Source organism: Hemiscyllium ocellatum, chromosome 3, assembly GCF_020745735.1.
Source record: "Hemiscyllium ocellatum isolate sHemOce1 chromosome 3, sHemOce1.pat.X.cur, whole genome shotgun sequence".
In the NCBI taxonomy this organism is placed as follows: Eukaryota; Metazoa; Chordata; class Chondrichthyes; order Orectolobiformes; family Hemiscylliidae; genus Hemiscyllium; species Hemiscyllium ocellatum.
Window position 1 is genome coordinate 92,100,424 of NC_083403.1, and position 18,794 is coordinate 92,119,217.

Below are 18,794 nucleotides of genomic sequence, written 5' to 3' on the forward strand. Positions count from 1 at the left end.
ATTTCTTGTATCCAATTTCCTGCATTTTTGTAACCCTCGAATTCCTCACAGTTTAAGAATCTGTCTCAGCCCTAACTATACACAAGCTTTGCATCCCCTCAACTCTTTGCAGAAAGGAATTTCCAAGTTTCACAACCCTCAAAGAAGCCATACCAAGTCTTTTGTATTTTCTGGCTGTGGAGACACTCTGCATCAGATCTTCCAGACATTATTTCTGTACTCTATTCAGGGCAGTGAACCTGGAGCACTTCATGCTTATGTGAAAAAAAATAGCCATGATAATTTTTTTTAAACTGCTGACAGAGATGCAGCTGCATTGTATTAAAATAGTATCCTACACAGACCAATTTGAATGTATGCCTCAGTATTTCCACAACAGATCTGCAAGCAGACGAGCTCAGGTAAGTCATCTGTTATTGACATTGGGTTTGAATAGAAGGAATCAATTCTTATTTTGATTATTGCCTTGCACTGCAAGTCTTTTAAGGATCGAGGTAGATGCCATAATTTTAGTAAGAGCATATTTTTTCAAGGGCACAAATAAATCTTGTGAAATGAAAAGACAGTAGTCAAATATAATGCAGAGCAACAGCTATTATTTGATTCATGTCTTGGGTAGTGATAGGTACAAGAATGAGAGCACGCAAATTCAAAAGCACTTCTCATCCCACGAGTTATGTTTCTACTTTTTCTTTCGGTCTGCCTGTCCAAATAGAAAAGGAGGTAGAGTAACATTACAAAGAAGAAATTAATGCAATAGTGAAGGAGGATATTGGCACTGATGAAGTGGAATCTGTATGGGTAGATCTTAGGAATACCAAGTGACCGAAAACAATAGTGGTGCTTGTACAAAGACATTAAAAGTTGTCGAAGTTTAATTGCAGTCTTATAACAAAAATCATTGGAGAGTCTATACATGACTTATTCATTTTAGTTACAAGTGCAGTTACGATAAAATGCCATGGTGATAAGAAATGAATGGAGTTAGTTTTACAGTTACATAGTATAGTATGTTCAGGTCACTGGGATTCTAGCCTATGCTTGCTAAGGCCCTTGGATAATGACAAAATGTCTGCTTGGCTAACAAGTTGTCTGCTTTAAAATGGTAACTGTTTTCTGCTTTTAACTAAATACCTTTGTTGTTAATAATAATATATTTTAATCATTAAACTATTTTGTCCTTTCTGAAATCATTAAGCTATTCCATCTTTCATGCCTAACCTAGTTCTATTCTTTCACAAAGAAGTGGTAATATTGGGGAAGCCATTAAATAGAAAATAAGAGAAGCAAACAATGAAGATTGAGCTCTAATTATGGGCAACTTTAATCTGCATATAGATTGATCAAATCAAAAACAATACCAAAGATGAGGAATTATGGCTTGTGTATAAAATGGTTTTTTGGATCAATATGTGAGGAACCAACTAGACAGCAGACTAGGGACTATATAATAAAGGTACAATTGGTAATCTCGCGCGAGGTCTCTTGGGGAAGTGTGACCATAATTTGATAGAATTCTTCCTTAAGACAGAAAGTGATTTGATTAGATTAAGGACCTTAGTCTCAGAATCAAATAAAGGAAACTACAATATATGAGGTGCTAGCTATGATAAATTGAGAAGTGTTACTTAAAGGGATGATGTCGGATAAGAAATGGCAAATGTTTAAAGAACACATGGGAGAACTGCAGTGATTATTCCTGTCCGGCACCATATAAAATGATCATAGATACCAGGAAATTAGGGATATATTAGATTCAAAAGGAGGGGCATCCAAGTTTGCCAAATAAAAAAAAACAGCAGACTTGAGGATTGGCAGCAGTTTAGATTTGAACAAAGGGGTCGATTTAGAGAGAGAAAATAGAATATGTAAGCTTGCAGGGAACATACCTCTAGAAGCTTTTACGTTCAGTTTGTAGGTGAAGAGAAAAAGGTTAGTGAAGACAAATGTAAGGGCCATTACTATCAGAAACAGGGAAGCTATAATAGGGAACAAAGAAATAGCAATTAAATACATATTTTGTTCTCTCTTCCCTAAAGAATACACAAATAATGTTGCAATAATATTAGGGAATGCAAATGCTATGAGAGGGAGGAACTAAGAGGCATCGGCAAAATTAATGGGATTAAAGGCCAATAAATCCCTGGGGCCCAATGATCTATGTCCCAGTACATTTAGGGAAGGGGTCTAAAAGTAACGATATATTGGTGGTCAATTTTAAAGATTCTATAAATTCTCGAACACTTCCCATAGATTGGAGTGTCACTAATGTAACCCCACTATTTAACCAAGGAAATGAGAGAAAACAGTGAACTATAGACCAGTTAGTACAATACTGATAGTGGAAAAAAAACACTTGAGTCCATTATAAAAGATTCAATAGCAGAGCTCTTTAGCAAACAGTGACAGGACTGGACAGAGTCAGCAGAGATTCATCAAAGGGAAATCATGCTTGACAAGTCTTTTGGCATGTTTCAAACATGTAACTAGTAGGGTGATAAGTCAGAGCAAGTAGAAGTGGACTTACAGAAGGTGTCAAGATTTTGGAATGGAGGAAGTGTACTGACATGGATAGAGAATTAGTTGACAGGAAACCAAGAGAAGGAATAAGCAGATCATTTTCCAAGTGGCAGGCAGTGGGGTACCGTAGGAATCAGTCTTGGGACCCCAGCTATTCATAATATATTAGTAAAGGAATCAAAACTTATGGAGAGAAGCCAGAAGAATGGCATTGAGAAACATGTCAGCTATGACTTTGTCCAAAACTTCCACCCCACCCTCAAATTCACTTGGTCCATCTTGGACACCTCCCTCTCCTTCCTTGACCCCTTCATTTCCATCTCTAGCAAGAGTCTCCAGATGGACGTTTACTATAAACCCACAATCTGAACAACTCCTCCTCCCACATAGTATCCTACAAGAACTCCATCCCATTGTCCCAATTCCTTCACCTCCGCCACATCTGCCCAGACGAGGAGACATTCCACGCCCAAGATGTCCACCAATTTCAAACACTGCTTCTTCCCACCCTGCTCCGCACCCCCATCAACCAGACAGCCCTCACTGCACCACTTACATTCCTCATTCCATTGCTCAAACCCCCCCCCCCACCCCATGCAAAGGCAGAGTTCCCCTTGTCCTCATCTATCACCCCAACAGAGTCTGCACCCAATGTATCGTCCTTAAATAATTCCGCCAACTCCAACTCGACCCCGCCACCAAGGACACCTCCCCTCTCTACTTTCTGCAAGGACCATTCTCTTCACCAATCCTTGGGTTTGTACCCCCCCCACCCCCACTCCACATACCTTCCCCTGTAACCAGAAAAGATGCAAAACCTGCCTGTGCACCATCCTCCTCACCTCCATCCAGGGCCCCAATCAGTCCTTCCAGGTGAGACAGACATTCCACCTGCCTCTCCTCCAACCTAGCTTACCATATCTGGTGCTCCTGATATGGTTCTCTCTACGTCAGGGAGAACAAAAGTAAACCAAGGAACGTTTCGCCAAGCTTCTCAGCTGGACCAGCAGGGTTCGACCAGACCTCCCAGTCACTACCCATTTTAATTCTCCTTCCCACTCCCTTTCCAACATGACAATCCTTGGCCTCCTCCATCACCACAATGAATCAAACTGCAAATTCAATGAACAACATCTCATCTTCCACTTCAGCAGATTACAGCTCAGAGGACTCAACACAGTTCTCCTATATCAAATAACCTCAGCCCCTCCCTGTACCTTCCATTCCTCTCAATTACCTACCGGATTTCTCCCTCCCATTGGCCAACCAGATTATACCTTCTATTTGTCTCCATCTATCCCCACTCCACCACCCTGTGTTTCCACCCCCCCCCCCCCACCACCTCCTCCTTTATCTGCAGTTCCCCTTACACCCATCCCCAATTCTGAGAAAGGTTACACCCAAGCATCAACTTCTGCACCTCCTGAGGCTACCTGGCTTGCTACGTGCTCCCAGCCTCCTACCTGTCTACCTTAGATTCTAGCACCTGTAGGTTTTTTTTGTCTTTAACCAGTTTGTACCACTGAATTCTCTTCAACGGATGATCAAATGTCAGATAGGCCAAATACCTAACTATACGCCTATATCTATGGTCACATAAGAGAGAAGTGATTTAGATTAGGTGACTAAATTTATTACCTCCAAGTTTCCAGATGGGAGACTTAACTATGAGGATGCAGAAGAGGATGATTTAAACAAGTTGACTAAGTGGACAAACACATGGCAGATGAAGTATAATGTGGATAAATGGGAGGTGTGATGAAACTGCTCCTTTAACAAGATTAATGTTGTCTTTTTTATTCCCCCCCCCCCAGAGAAGTCGTAAAAGACACAGACTCCGAAAAGTCTAAGTTGAAGGGTTTCAGGACAGATTTGATTATAGCCAAAAGATACTGCATCAGGCAGACGGCTTTCAAGTTTAAAAAAAACACTTGCGCAATGGAACAGGAGTGACAAGTTCTCCAAGCTCAGCTTTTCTCTGGCTTGCTTTTGTTTTTTAGCAGAAGTGTAGAAAAGACACTGCTGGACCCAAAGAAGCAGGTCCTGGGTAGTACTCTCTCTCAGACATCTCTCCTGTAAAACCCTTTGTTTGATTTTACCTTTTGTGCCAAGAGGTGTTTATAGGGATTGTTGCAAGTCTTTGGAACAGCATCATGAAGATGGTACAGTCTATTGGGTTTTTGGATAGATTAAGTTATTCTGTATTCTGTTCTCTTTTGTTTGTGTTTCATTCTGTAATCTTGTAAATAAATTCTATTTTGTTTTAAACAAAGTGGTTTGACCAGCTGCATTCCCCTTGGATTAACTGTGTTACACCTGCTTAAAAAAAACTAACAAAGTTAGGGTCTGGGCCACTTTCTTGAAATGTTTTGAGGGGGTCTGTCCTGGTGCAGTCTATAACAGAGGTAGCAAAAACAAAACAACTTATAACCTGAAAGGGAAAGGGAAAGTGCAATGAGACCTGGGTATCCTTGTATACCAGTCCTGAAAGTAAGCATGCAGGTATGGCAAGTGTTAAAGACAATAAATGGTATGTTGGCCTTCAGAGCAAAAGGTTTAGAATACAGGTGCATGGATGCATTCCTGCAATTTACAGATCCCCAGTGAGACCACACTTGGAGTATTGTACTTGAAGAATGTTCTGACTGCAGAGTCCAAAAAAAACATTTACCAGACTGGTTCCAGGGTTGCAGCACTAACAAGAAACTGGATTGATTATTACAATGTGACAGGAATTTAGAAGAGTGAGAGCACATTTCATAGAAACCTAAAAAAACTGACAAGATAAATACAGGAAGGGTGTTTCCAACGAACACGGAAACCCGAATTAGGGGTCACAGTTTAAGGGTAAGGAGTAGGCCATTTAGGACAGAGATGAGGAGAAATTTCTTCACCTGGAGTTGTTAGTCTGTGGAATTCTCTACCACAAAAAGCAATTGAGGCTAGAACATTGAACATTTTCAGGAATGACTTATTAAGTGGATTAAAGGGATCAAAACATATGTGGAGAAAGCAAGACCATGGTACCAAGTAGGATGATCAGCCATGATCATACTTAACAACAGAACAGGCTCAAAAGGGCCAGTTTAGAAAATAGGAACTTGCATAGGCCATTTGGCCCTTTTGAGCCTGTTCTGCCGTTTAATATGCCGTTTCTGATCACTTAACCCTTTGAGTACATCCTAGAATTCCAATTACAATACATCAAATGCTTCCCCACAATCCACTCTGGCTGAGACTTCCTCAAAAAAATTAATAAAGCTAGTCAGACATAATGTCTCTTTCATGAAGCCATGCTGGCTCTCCTTAATTATCATTTTCTAAATATGTTGCTAATACTGCCTTAATGATTGAATCTATCAATTTTCCAACAACAGATGTTACATTAATCAGCCTATAATCACCTCTCCTCTCCTCTCCCTTTTTGAATAGGAATGGCCTATTTTTGGTTTTCAAAACGCTAGTGCTTCTCTAGAATCCAATTTTTGGAAATTTACAAGCAGTGCATCCATTATCTCTGCAGCCACCTCTTTCAGAATCTTCAGATGAAAGCCATCAGGACCAGGGACTTTATCTGCCTTTAGCTCCATTAGTTTGTGTAATACTACTGCTCTAGTGATGATGGCACTTTATTCCTCCCCCCACACTCTTTAGTATATAAAGTATGTTCCATCCTAAAGACTGATGTAAAATATCTCCAATGCCTCTACCAATTTCTGGCTCCCCATAACCATCCCCCAGATTCATTTTCTAAGGGACCTATGAAAATTTTGCCTGCTCTTCCTTTCCTTATGTTTAAAAGGAGCTCTTACTGTCATTTATTTTTAACATCCCCTGCACATTTGTCCTTGCAGCTTATTTTCTGTTGTCTTTATCATCTTAGACTTAGAGTCTTTGGGGCCATCATAAACTTAGACATCCTTGTATAATTTTTCTTTGAATTTAATGCATTCTAACTTTCTCAATTAGCCATGGTAATTTTAATCCCTCTCAAAAGTGAAACTACTTCCTGCCTTTCTAGGCTTTACAAAGTGATATCCAGTTCTGTTCTGTATAACAGCCATCTAGGATACTGATCAGTCTGAGGTCTCCGGAAATGTTCTGGAAGGTTTGCTTCATAGAAATGTCGAGCCTTCGTATTCCCCATGTCTTGCATACACTGCAAAGAAAAAGCACAGTCAGCATCTCTCTACATTCTATCTCCTTCAAATATCCACTGTGCTCAAAACAATCAATCAACAGAACATAATGTAATAATGGAAACATCTACAAAAGGAATTCATCTCATTGCAAAGTCAAAAGATATTAGACTTGAAATGCCTAATTACTTTATGGAGGGGTTGGTAGTCAAGAGGAGAGAGAGGTGGAAGTGTTCCCTCTCCTGGCCACAAAAAAAACATGTTTTAAAATTCAACTAAATAGAATTCTTTTTCCATAAAATGAGTTAATCATAACTATGTGCAAAGGACTTGACAGTTGAGATAAAAAGTCAGTAACTGCACTACTGAAATTAAATCTGCATAACTGCATATTTTTGTGATTCAGGATGCACATTTTGATTGACCATTTTTAAATACTTGAGTGCTCCATCATGAATTCTGACATCCACAAGGAACAAGTATCCCATTTTATTGTGGAACAATGCCATGCACTGCCCACAGCTTTGGAAGGAATTTGGTACTTAGCAATTTTCTTGCATCTTCTGAAGACAGCATGGAGTAGTAGTAAAAAGGACAACAAATGCTGTATCTTCAGTTTTATCTTGAAAATCACATCACTGCTACATTAAATCTCTATAAGCTCTGAATGATCACATCTCTGCCATGTTAAATCTTTATCAGCACTGGATGACTTCAATAACATAAATAGCAAATGACTGAAATGCAAATGAATATCAGAACAGTTCTTCCAAGCAAGGATTTCACATGTCAATTTATGGATTCAGTTTCAATAAGATTGGGAAGAGATCAGCAGTTTAAGACAGTCACTAAAACCATAAGAAACATGAACAAGAATAGAGCATTTGGCCCCTTGAGCTTGCTCTGCCATTCAACTGGATCATAGCTGATCCAACTTAAGCATAGTTTTTCTTTAGTATTTGAGAGCATTGACAAGGCCACATTTATTGCCTATTTTTCTGGCTAAGCACTGAAATCGACTTTGGAAAAAGTCGAAGAGATTTTAATAATCACACAATTCAAATGATGTTTATAAAATATCACTTCAGCACCTTAGTTCTAGTACCAAATGCATATGACCTATTGCCAGGACCATTGTGTAATCAACAGAAAAATTAATCTACCTGCTTTAGCACAGGGCTTCCCAAAACGTAGGCCACCAACTTGCAGCAGTTTGCAAGTTAACATTTTGGGGTCACCTGCTCAGAGATAGCAATAGGTCCTTTGGAGCTCTGGCTGGGGGGTGGAAGTTGTGCAGCCCTTTTTAAAAAAGGTTCCAATTTTATAAAGTGGGCAAAGCCTAATAAACCATGCAGAATTGTAGGTTTTATCAATAGGACAGAGTACAAAACAAAGGAAATTGTTAAACTTGCACAGAGCCCTGACTTAGCTTCAACTGAAGGCATATTCCATTTCTGGGTGTCATATAAAGTCAGAGTGCATAAAATGTTCACAAGCATAGTTCTTGGTTTGAGAAGCTTCATTTACATATATACATAGGAGGCATTGGGCTGCACTCCCCGATGAAAAAGTTGAGCAAAGATTTGTTTTGAGGCATTGAAAATCACAACAGATATGGACAGAGATAGGGACAAACTGTTCCCATTGAAGAAAGGAGAGAAAACTAGAGGGCACAGAGTCATAAAGTCACAAAGATGTACAGCACAGAAACAGACCCTTCAGTCCAATTCATCCTAAATCAATCCAGTCCCATTTGCCAGCACTTGGCCCATATACATATATTCCTGAAGAAAGGCTTAAGCCTGAAACGTCAATTCTCCTGCTCCTCGGATGCTGCCTGGCCTGCTGTGTTTTTCCAGCACCACACTTTTCAACTCTGATCTCCAGCATCTGCAGTCCTCATTTTCTCCATATACTTACAAACTATTCCTTTTCATGTACCAACTTAGATGCCTTTTAAATGTTGTATAAGCTAATTGGCAAAGTTATAGAGACTTCAGGTAGTCAGTGATTTGAATCTGGAACAGAAATGTGGGAACTAGGAGCAGGAGTGGGCCATTTGGCCCTCGGGCCATCATCCCCATTCAATAGGATTACATCTGATCTTTTATTTCAATACCATATTCCTGCATTCTCTACTCCCTCGATGCCTTTAAAATCAAAGCTAAAAATCCCACAAATCCAGGTTATAGTCCAACATGATTATTTGGAAGCACTAGCTTTCAAGGCAACTGCATAGGTTCATCACCACCTGGTGAAGAGGCAGTGCCTGTAAAGTGAGTCATTCCAAATAAACCTGTTGAATTATAATCTGGTGGCATGATTTTTAAAAATATAGTTTCATTGAATATTTTTCTTGACAAAATTAGAAAGTTACAGAAACATGAAAATATAGCATAACAATAAATAAACCAACTACTATACTAGTCTCCAAACGAAAATCAAAACTTATTAGAAATCATTCAATTAATAAATAACGCCAGTCAGTGCAACAAGACCATAACATTCAACCTTTGCCATTACCAAATTTGTTCAAAATTCATCCTCTCATGGTCTTTGATTTCCCAAACTATCATGGCTCAACAAAAGCTTTAATCAAAATGTCGGACAGATCTGTTTCCAAGTAATTTAAAAAGGGCTGCCAAGTCTTGTAAGAGTTGTTCAAATGTGTTCCATAATTAACTTACGCCACTCTGACAGTCCCACGGGAGGGGGCGGGGGTTCTCAGATATCCAGCACACCAGAACGTTCTTCATCACACAAAAAGTGAGAAATGTTTAAAAGATTTTTACCACATACATCTAAGTGAGGCAAATTTGGGAGACCCAGGAACAAAGAGACCAAGTTCACCTTATCCTCTCTATTACTCCTGCCACAGTGCACCAACAAGCACGGAGCCTGTGGCAGGGTCTGAACGCGAGCGAGGGGGTGCCTGAGCGCGAGCGAGGGGGTGCCTGAGCGCGAGCGAGGGGGTGCCTGAGCGCGAGCGAGGGGGTGCCTGAGCGCGAGCGAGGGGGTGCCTGAGCGCGAGCGAGGGGGTGCCTGAGCGCGAGCGAGGGGGTGCCTGAGCGCGAGCGAGGGGGTGCCTGAGCGCGAGCGTCTGTGAAGGTACCGCATTTATTTTACATGAGGGGCGCATTAAAGATGCTCCCTGCTTAAGTTTCACAACACGATCTGCAGCCCTAAGAAGAATATTTAAATGCATAGCATGGGTCCTATTACAGATTGAAATCCTCTTCACATGCTCACAAATGTCCTCCCATGTTTCCAAAGTGATCTTAACTCCCAACTCTCTCCCAGACCTCATGCAGATACTTAATGTCTACACAGAAACCAACCTAATAAATGACAGAGTACTCACTGAGTGCTCTTAGCCTGAAGCACCTTCTTTTCCATATCAAATGGAAAAGTATGGTCAAAAGCGTGGTCTCCTTTCAGAAATTCTACAAATACATTAACAGCAAGAGGGTAACGAGAGAAAGAGTATGGCCTCTTAAAGATCAAGGAGGTCACCTTCGTGTTGAACCCCAGAAAATGTTCGACTTACTAAAATGAATATTTTGCATCAGTTTTTACTGTAGAGAAAGAAATGGAGTCTAGAGAATATACAAATGAACTCTGATGCTTTAAAAACAGTTCACCTTACAGGAAAGCAAGTTTGGATGTTTTAGAGAAATTAGAAAAGGTAGATAAATAGTTAGGACCTGATCTAACAAAAGACGACCCACACCTGATCCTTGTGGAACACTGTTGGTCACAGGCCTCCAGTCTGTAAAGCAATCCTCCACCATTACTGTCTCCTGCCATGAAGCCAATTATGTATCCAATTGGTAAGCTCACCCTGAATTCCATGTGACCTAACTTTACTAATTAGTCTACCATGCAGACTAATCTATCTATCCCAAAATGTTGGGGGGGGGGCGGAGTAAGGGAGGAAATTACAAGACCCCTTGCAGAAATACATGCATCATCTCTACCTATGGGTGAAGTGCCTGATGACTGGTTAATGTTGTATTTTTGTTTAAGAAAGGATATAAGGAAAAAAACAGGGGAAATATAGACTATAGTCTGACTTCAGCTGTGGGTAAATTGTTGAAAGGGATTATAGAACTTGGGATTTAATGGACATTTAGAAAGGCAAAACTTGATTAGGGATACTCAGCATGGTTTTAATGAGGAAAATCAAGTCTCACAAACTTGACTGAGTTTTGAGAAAGTTGCCAAAAGGGTGATGATATTAGAGCAGTAGAGGGGTTGTCTACTTGGATTTTAGTAAAGCCTTTGACAAGGTTCTGCATGGTAGACTAATTAGTAAAGTTAGGTCACATGGAATTCAGGGTGAGCTTACCAATTGGATATATAATTGGCTTCATGGCAGGAGACAGTAATGGTGGAGGATTGCTTTACAGACTGGAGGCCTGTGACCAACAGTGTTCCACAAGGATCAGGTGTGGGTCGTCTTTTATTTGTCATCATTTTATATAAAAAATGATTTGGATCAGAATATAGAAGGCATGGTTCTAATTTTGTGGACAACATAGTAGACAGCATAGAAGGTTTTCTAAGATTACAAAGGGATCTTGATCAAATGGGTCAATGGGCTGAAAAATGGCAGATGGAGTTCAATCTGGATGAATGAGGTATTGCATTTTGGTACAACAAATAAGGGTAGGATGAATTCAATTAATGGTAGGGTCTTGGGTGGTATTGTCAAACAGAGGGACCCGGGGGTGCAGGGGCATAATTCTTTGACAATTGTGTCACATATAAACAGGATGGTTTAAAAAAAAGTATTAGCACGCCTGCCTTCATTGATCAGGTCTTTCAGTGTAGGAGTTGGAATGCTATGTTGAGGACATTGGTGAGGCCTCTTCTGGCATATAGAACAATCTTTGTTATCTGATCAATTATCCGAATTTTGAATTATCCGAACAAGATTGCAAGGTCCCAAATTTTGAGATCAGAAACCCTCCTTCCAAGACAGACTGTACACCAGTGAACTCAGCAACTTCTCTCCCACTCTGCCTCGGTTATTCATTTTCTTTCTTTACCGCCCTTCTGCCTCATTCTCTCCCTCACATTGTCTCTGCTCCCTTTCTCTCCCCCGTACACAGTAGAAAGTTTCTGACAGCTGTTGTTTCAAAAAGCAAATTTACAGACATGCATGCAACTTTTCTTTACCATTGCACTTTAATTATAATCAGAAGTTTGGATTTGACTATTTTAGACAAACGGTTTTAGACCTGGGTACTTCGTTCCACTTCCGCCAGACTAAAGGGGTAGCCATGGGCACCTGTATGGGTCTCTGCTATGCTTGTCTCCATCAGCTACGTAGAACAGTCCACCTTCCGTAGTTACACCAGCACCACTCCCCACCTCTTCCTCCGCTACATTGACGACTGCACCCTATGCTCCCACAAGGAGGTCGAACAGTTCATCAACATATTTCATCCCAACCTTAAATTACTTGGACCATCTCTGACACCTCCCTCCCCTTCCTGGACCTCTCCATCTCCATCAATGACGACTGACTTGACAGTTTATTTTTTTTTACAAATCCAGACTCGCACAGCTACCTAGATTACACCTCTTCCCACCCTATCTCCTGCATAAATGCTATCCCATATTCCCAATTCCTCCACCTCCATTGTATCTGCTCCTAGGAGGACCAGTTCCACCACAGAACACACCAGATGGCCTCCTTCTTTAGAGACCGCAATTTCCCTTCCCTTGAAGATGTCCTCCAATGCATCTCATCCACATCCCGCACCTCCACCCTCAAACCCTACCCCTTCACCATAACAAGGACAGACGACTCCCCCCCTCCCGCCCCCCGGTCCTCACCTTCCACCCTACCAACCTTTGCATACACTGCAGCATCCACTGACATTTTCACCACCTCCAAACGGACCCCACCACCAGCGATATATTTCCCTCCCCACCCCTATCTGCTTTCCGCCGTTCCCTCCGTGACTACCTGGTCAGGTCCACGCCCACCAACAACCCACCCTCCCCTCCTGGCACCTTCCCCCAACACCGCTGTAATTGCAAAACCTGCACCCACACCTCCCCCCTCACCTCCATCCAAAGCCTCAAAGCAGCCTTCTACATCCAAAGCTTCATCTGCACATCCACCAATGTCATTTACTGTATCTGTTGCTCCCTATGCAGTCTCCTGTACACTAGGGAGACTGGACGCCTTCTCGCAGAGCACTTTAGGGAACATCTCTGGGACACCCGCACCAGTCAACCACATTGCCCCGTGGCCCAACATTTCAACTCCCCTTGCACTCTGCCGAGGACGTGCAGGTCCTGGGCCTCCTCCACCGCCGCTCCCTCACCATCTGATACCTGGAGGAAGAACGCCTCATCTTCCGCCTCAGAACACTTCAACTCCAGGGCATCAATGTGGACTTCACCAGTTCTCATTTCCCCTCCCCCCACCTTACCCCAGCTCCAACCTTCCAGTTCAGCACCATCCTCGTGACTGGTCCTTACCTGCCAATCTTCCTTCCCACCTATCCGCTCCACCCTCCTCTCTGACCTATCACCTTCATCCCCACCCCCACCCACCTATTGTACTCTTTGTACCTTCTCCTCAGCACCCCCCCCCCACCCTTTTACACTTATTTACACTTGAGAATGCTTCCTTTGTTTACGATCACATCAGATATCTAAACAAAATCAGATCAGTTATTCCCACCTGTCTTGTTCAGATAATCGAGGTTCCCCTCTACTGTGTCCAGTTCTGGTCACCCAGTCATGGTAAAGATATTATTAAGCTAGAGAGGTTTCAGAAGAGATTTATTAGGATGTTGCCAAGTATAGAAGGCTTGAGTTATTAAAAAAAAAATGCTGGATGAGTTGAGACTTTTCTTCACTGGAGTGTAGGAGATTAAGAGGTGACATGACACAACTTTACAAAATAATGAGTGGCCTTGGAGTTGATGGTAGTTGTCTTTTCCTTAAAATGGAGAATTTCAAAACTGGCAGGCACATTAAGGCAAGAAAGGAGCATTTTAAAAAAGATATGAAAGCAAATTTTTTGCATAAAGGGTGGTTCTTGTGTGGAATCAACTTCGAGGAAGTAACGGAATTATGTTCAGCATGGACTGGTTGGATTGAAAGGTCTGTTTCCGTGCTGTGTGATTCTATGACTCTAACAAAGAGGGGATAGGGAGGGGGGAGGGAGGAGGCGGGGAGAGAAAAAAAAAACGAAGTGGTAAGTTGGAGGGAGGGATTTGGAATTCGAGACAGCAATGGGAAGAAACTATTCCTTGGTGATGAAAAAGTGTCAAAAATGAGAGAATATATAAAGGTAAGGGGTAACACGAGAAAAGGCATGAATAAGGAAAAATGGTGCAAGTGGTTAGGATTCAGAATGCACAATAAGTGTGTGGTGGGAGTGGATTGAAAAAAAAACGTACACCCAATCCTGCTCCTCGAAAATAGAGTTAGGGAACTGAAGCTGGAGCGAGATGAACTGCAGATCATCCAGGAAGCTAAGGGGAAACTGGTAGGTGGTCACTCCTCAGATACAGGATAAGGATAGCTGGGTTAGTCAGGGGGAGGAAAGGGAACAGACAAAGCAGGGATCCCCTGTCGCCGTTCCCCTCAGCAATAAGTATACCGTTTTGGATATTGCTGCTGGTGGGGAAGCCTACCAGAGGAAAGCCATAGTTGCCAGGTCTCTGGCACCGAGGGTCAGAAGGGAAGGGACGAGACGAGAATAGAAAAGTGCTAGAGATAAGGGACCCAATAGTTAGATGGATTGATTGACAGGAGATGTGTGGTCAGGAACGGGACTCCTGGAAGGTATGTTGCCACCCCAGTGTCAAGTTCCGGGATGTCGCTGATCGGGTTTACACAATACTGAAGGGGGTGGGTGAGCAGCCAGAAATCGTGGTACACATTGGCAATGACATAGTCAGGAAAGAGACTGATGATCTGAAGAGTGACTACAGAAGTGGGTTTGGAAGATGAAGAACAGGACGAGTAGTGTTCAGGTTTACTACCAGTGCCACGAGATAGAGAGGGGAGGAATAGGCAGCGAGTGCAGCTCAACACATGGCCGCACAGCTGGTGCAGGAGGGAGGGCTTCAAATACTTAGACACTGGGATGCCTTCTGGGGAAGATGAGACCTGTACATGAAGGATGGGTTGCACCTGAACTGAAGGGGCACAAATGTCCTGGGTAGGTTTGCTTGTGTGGTTCAGAGTGATTTAAACTAGTTTGGTAAGGTGGTGGGAACCAGAGCTACGTGTCTGAGAGCGGGGTAGTAGATGGGGCAGTAACAGGATATCGTGAATCAGGGAGGCTTTTCATGTGATGAAACAAAGTGATCAGTTGAAGTGTGTCTGCTTTAACACAAAGAGTGTCAGAAAGAGTGATCAACTTAGAGCATGGATCAGTACTTAGGACTATGATGTTGTGGCCACAACGAAGACGTGAGTTTCACAGGGGCAGGGATGGTTGCTAGATATTCCATGGGTTAGAACATTTAAAAAAGATCAAGGAGAGGGTTAAAAAAAGAGAAGGGGATGTAGCATTGCTAATCAGAGAAGGATTCACAGCTACAGAAACGAAGGTTGTCGAGGAAGGATTGTCTGCTTAGTCAGTATGGGTGGAAGTTAGGAATTGCAGGGGAGCAGCCACCTCACTGAGGGTTTTCTATAGACCCCCTATCTGCAGTAGGGAGATCGTAGAACTCTAGGCCAGCAGATTCTGAAAAAATGCAGATTAAGCAGGGTTATGGTGACTTCAATTTTCCCAATATTGACTGGAACCACGTTATTGTGGATGGTTTGCATGGAGCAGTTTTTGTCAGGTGCGTTCGGGGGGGTTTCCTTACTCAGTATATAGACAGGCCATTTTGGATTTCGTACTCAGCAATGAGCCAGGACAGGTGTCAGATCTCAGTGGGAGAACACTCTGGTGACAGTGACCACAACCGCCTCACATTTACCATAGCCCTGGAGACAGAAAGGAGCAGTTACCAAGGGATGATATTTAAAATGGGGAAAAGGAAATTATGACTATCAGACAGGAGTAGGGAAGTACAGGTTGGGAGCAATTGTTCCACAAAAAAGGCACAGACATGTGGAAACGGTTTAAGGAGCAGTTGTTGTGAGTGATGCAGAAGTTTGTTCCTCTGAGACAGGCAAGATGGGCAAGACTAAGGAGCCTTGGGTGACAAGAACAGAGGAGCTTCTTGTCAAAAGGAAGGCGGCAGCTTACATAAGGTGGAGGAAGTAAGGATCTAGCACAGCTTTGGAGGATTACAGGCTTACTGGAAAGGAGCTCAAAAAAGGAACTGAGGAGAGCCAGGCAGGGGCACGAAAAAGGCTTGGTAGGAAGGATTAGGGAGAATCCAAAGTCATTTCATTCATACTTGAGGAATAAGCGAATAATCAGGTAAAGATAGGGCCAGTCAGGGATAGCATAGGGAACTTGTGCGTGGAGTCTGAGCAGATAGGAGAAGCCCTAAATGAGTTTTTTGTTTCAGTTTTCACTAAGGAAAGGAACCTTGTTTTGAATGAGAACTTTGAGGAGCTGGAAACAGGCTTGAACAGATTAAGCTTGAGGAAGTTGATGTATTGGAAATTTTGACAAACATTAAAATTGATAAGTCCCCACTACTAAGCCAGATTTATCCTAGGTTGCTCCAGGAAGCGAGAAAGGAAGTTGGTAAGCCACCGCGAAGATCTTTGCTTCCTCACTCTCTGTGGCAGTCGTACCAGAGGATTTGAGGGAGGCAAATGTTGTTCCTCTTTTCAAGGGCAATAGGGAAATTTCTGGCAGACCAGATATTCTTGCATGTGCGGTCAGCAAGGAAAGAATTCTGAGGGATAGGATTTATGACTATTTTGAAAAGCATAAAACGGTTAAAAGCAGTCAGCAAGGCTTTGAGAGGGGCAGGTCATGCCTCAATTTTTATTGAGTTCTTTGAGGTGGTGATGAGAGAGGTTGACGAAGGTCGAGTCACGGATGTGGTGTATATGGACTTCAGCAAGGCACTTGATAAAGATTCCCCATGGTAGGCACATTCATAAAGTCAGGAAGCATGTGATACAGGGAGATTTGGCTGTCTGGATTCAGAATTGGTTGGCTAACGGAAGGCAGAGAGTGGTTGCAGATGGAAAGTATTCTGCCTGGAGGTCAGTGAGTGGTTTCCCGCAGGGCCTTGTTCTTGAACCTCTGCTCTTTGTAGGTTTTAGAAGTAACTTGGATGAGGTGGTTGAGGAGTGGATTAGTAGATTTGCTGATGACACAAAGGTTGGAGGTGCTGCTGATTGTATCGAGGTCTGTTGCAGACTACAGCGCGACAGACAGAATGCAGAGCTGGGCTAAGAAATGGCAGATGGAGTTCAACCTGGATAAATGCAGAGTGATATTTTGGAAGGTTGAACTTGAATGCTGAACATAGCATTAAAAGACAGGGTTCTTGGCAGTATGAAAGAACAGCGAGATCTTGGTGTTCAAATGCATAGACCCCTCAAAGTTGCCACCCAAGTGGATAGGTTTGTTAAGCAAGCATATAGTGTTTTGGCTTTCATTAACAAGGGATCAAGTTCAAGAGCTGTGAGGTTTTGCTGCAGCTCTATAAAACCCTCGTGAGACCACACTTGGAATACTGTGTCCAGTTCTGGTCGCCCTATTATAGGAAAGATGCAGAGCTTTGGAGAGGGTGCAAAGAAAGTTTACCAGGATGCTGCCTGGATTGGAGGGCTTGCCTTATGATGAGAGGTTGACTAAGCTCGGCATTTTCTCTCTGGAGAGAAGGAGGAAGAGAGGTGACCTGATAGAGGTGAACAAGGTAATGAGAAGCACGGATAGAGTCGATAGCCTGAAACCTTTCCCCAGGGCAGGATTGACTGCCATGAAGGGTCATAGTTTTAAGGTGTTAAGAGGAGGGTATAGAGGAGACGTCAGAGGTAGGTTCCTTACACAGAGTTGTGAATGCATGGAATGTGTTGCCAGTAGTGGTGATGGAAGCAGAGTCATTAGGGACACTTACGCGACTGCTGGACATGCACATGGACAACAGTGAATTGAGGGGGACGTAGGTTAGGTTATTTTATTTTAGATTAGGACTAATCCTCGGCACAACATTGTGGGCTGAAGGGCCTTTTATGCACTGTACTTTTCTAATGTTCTAAAATGAATCAGTTAGCACTCAAAAAAGAAAAAAATACATTTTGCACTGCTGGGAAATGGCAGGCAAACTCTGACAAACAGCCAACACACAAAGCATAATGGCACTGTGTTTTATAAACATTGCAAATTGTGTAAATACAATTTAAAAAAAGTGTTATCACTAAAAACTACTTTTTTTGTCTGAAGAGGATTGAACAAGTTTAGTGTTCACTCTAATGATCAACAAAAGTATGTATCTTTATCAATGAAATCAATACCAACATACTCTAGCATTACCAGGACAGGACCCGATGCTAATCTACATCAGATGGGCAAAACAGTACAAAGCTGGCATCTGAAAGAGTCCTTTTGTTTTCCCCAAAAAGGCAAAAGCATAAGCTAACAGCAACACTAAATACTCCAGTTTTGGAGAGTAATTGATGACTTGTAACCCTGAGGGGTCTTGACAGGGAGAGTGTGAAGATTCATCTGATGGAGGATCTAGAACTTTGGGACAGCATTTCAAAATAAAGGGTCATGCACTAAAGACAGATGAGGAGAGATGTTTTTCTCAGAGTGCAAAAAGCTTTTACAGTTTTCTTCATCAAAAATACAGAATCCTTGAATGTTTTCAAGGCAAAGGTAGATCGATCGTCAATTAATTGAGGGTTAAAGGTTACCCAGATAGAGATGTGAAGTAAACAGATCATCTATCATCTTGGTGAATGATATGCTCTTTAGTGAGTGAGGCTTACTTCTACTCCTAATCCAGTGAGTTGTGATGCATGTGTACACGTAGTTATGAAGCAACACACAAAAGAGGACAACATGGTTTATACCTGTATTTGTTCTGGCGTCCACTGGTCCAAGTTAACTGATTTCACTCGAGATATATGCACACCAAGATTTCGGTGGATTCCTGCACACCTGATACAAATAAAAACACCAAGATTCCAGGATGCCCATCTTGGACCTGTAGGGAATAAAGATACCAAAAA

The 18,794-nt window shown here is 42.3% G+C and overlaps 1 protein-coding gene across 4 annotated transcripts in view; it reads right to left on the reverse strand.

Annotated features, from left to right (window-relative positions):
• smap1 (small ArfGAP 1) overlaps positions 1-18,794 on the reverse strand; it is a 229,355-nt gene that overhangs the window by 149,337 nt on the left and 61,224 nt on the right. For all 4 annotated transcript variants that reach the window (XM_060851895.1, XM_060851879.1, XM_060851887.1 and 1 more), the window contains 2 exons: positions 18,636-18,769; positions 6,594-6,679 (listed from right to left, as the gene is read on the reverse strand). In XM_060851895.1, coding sequence (XP_060707878.1) covers positions 6,594-6,679; positions 18,636-18,769 — 220 coding nt within the window. The remainder of the gene's footprint in view (positions 1-6,593; positions 6,680-18,635; positions 18,770-18,794) is intronic.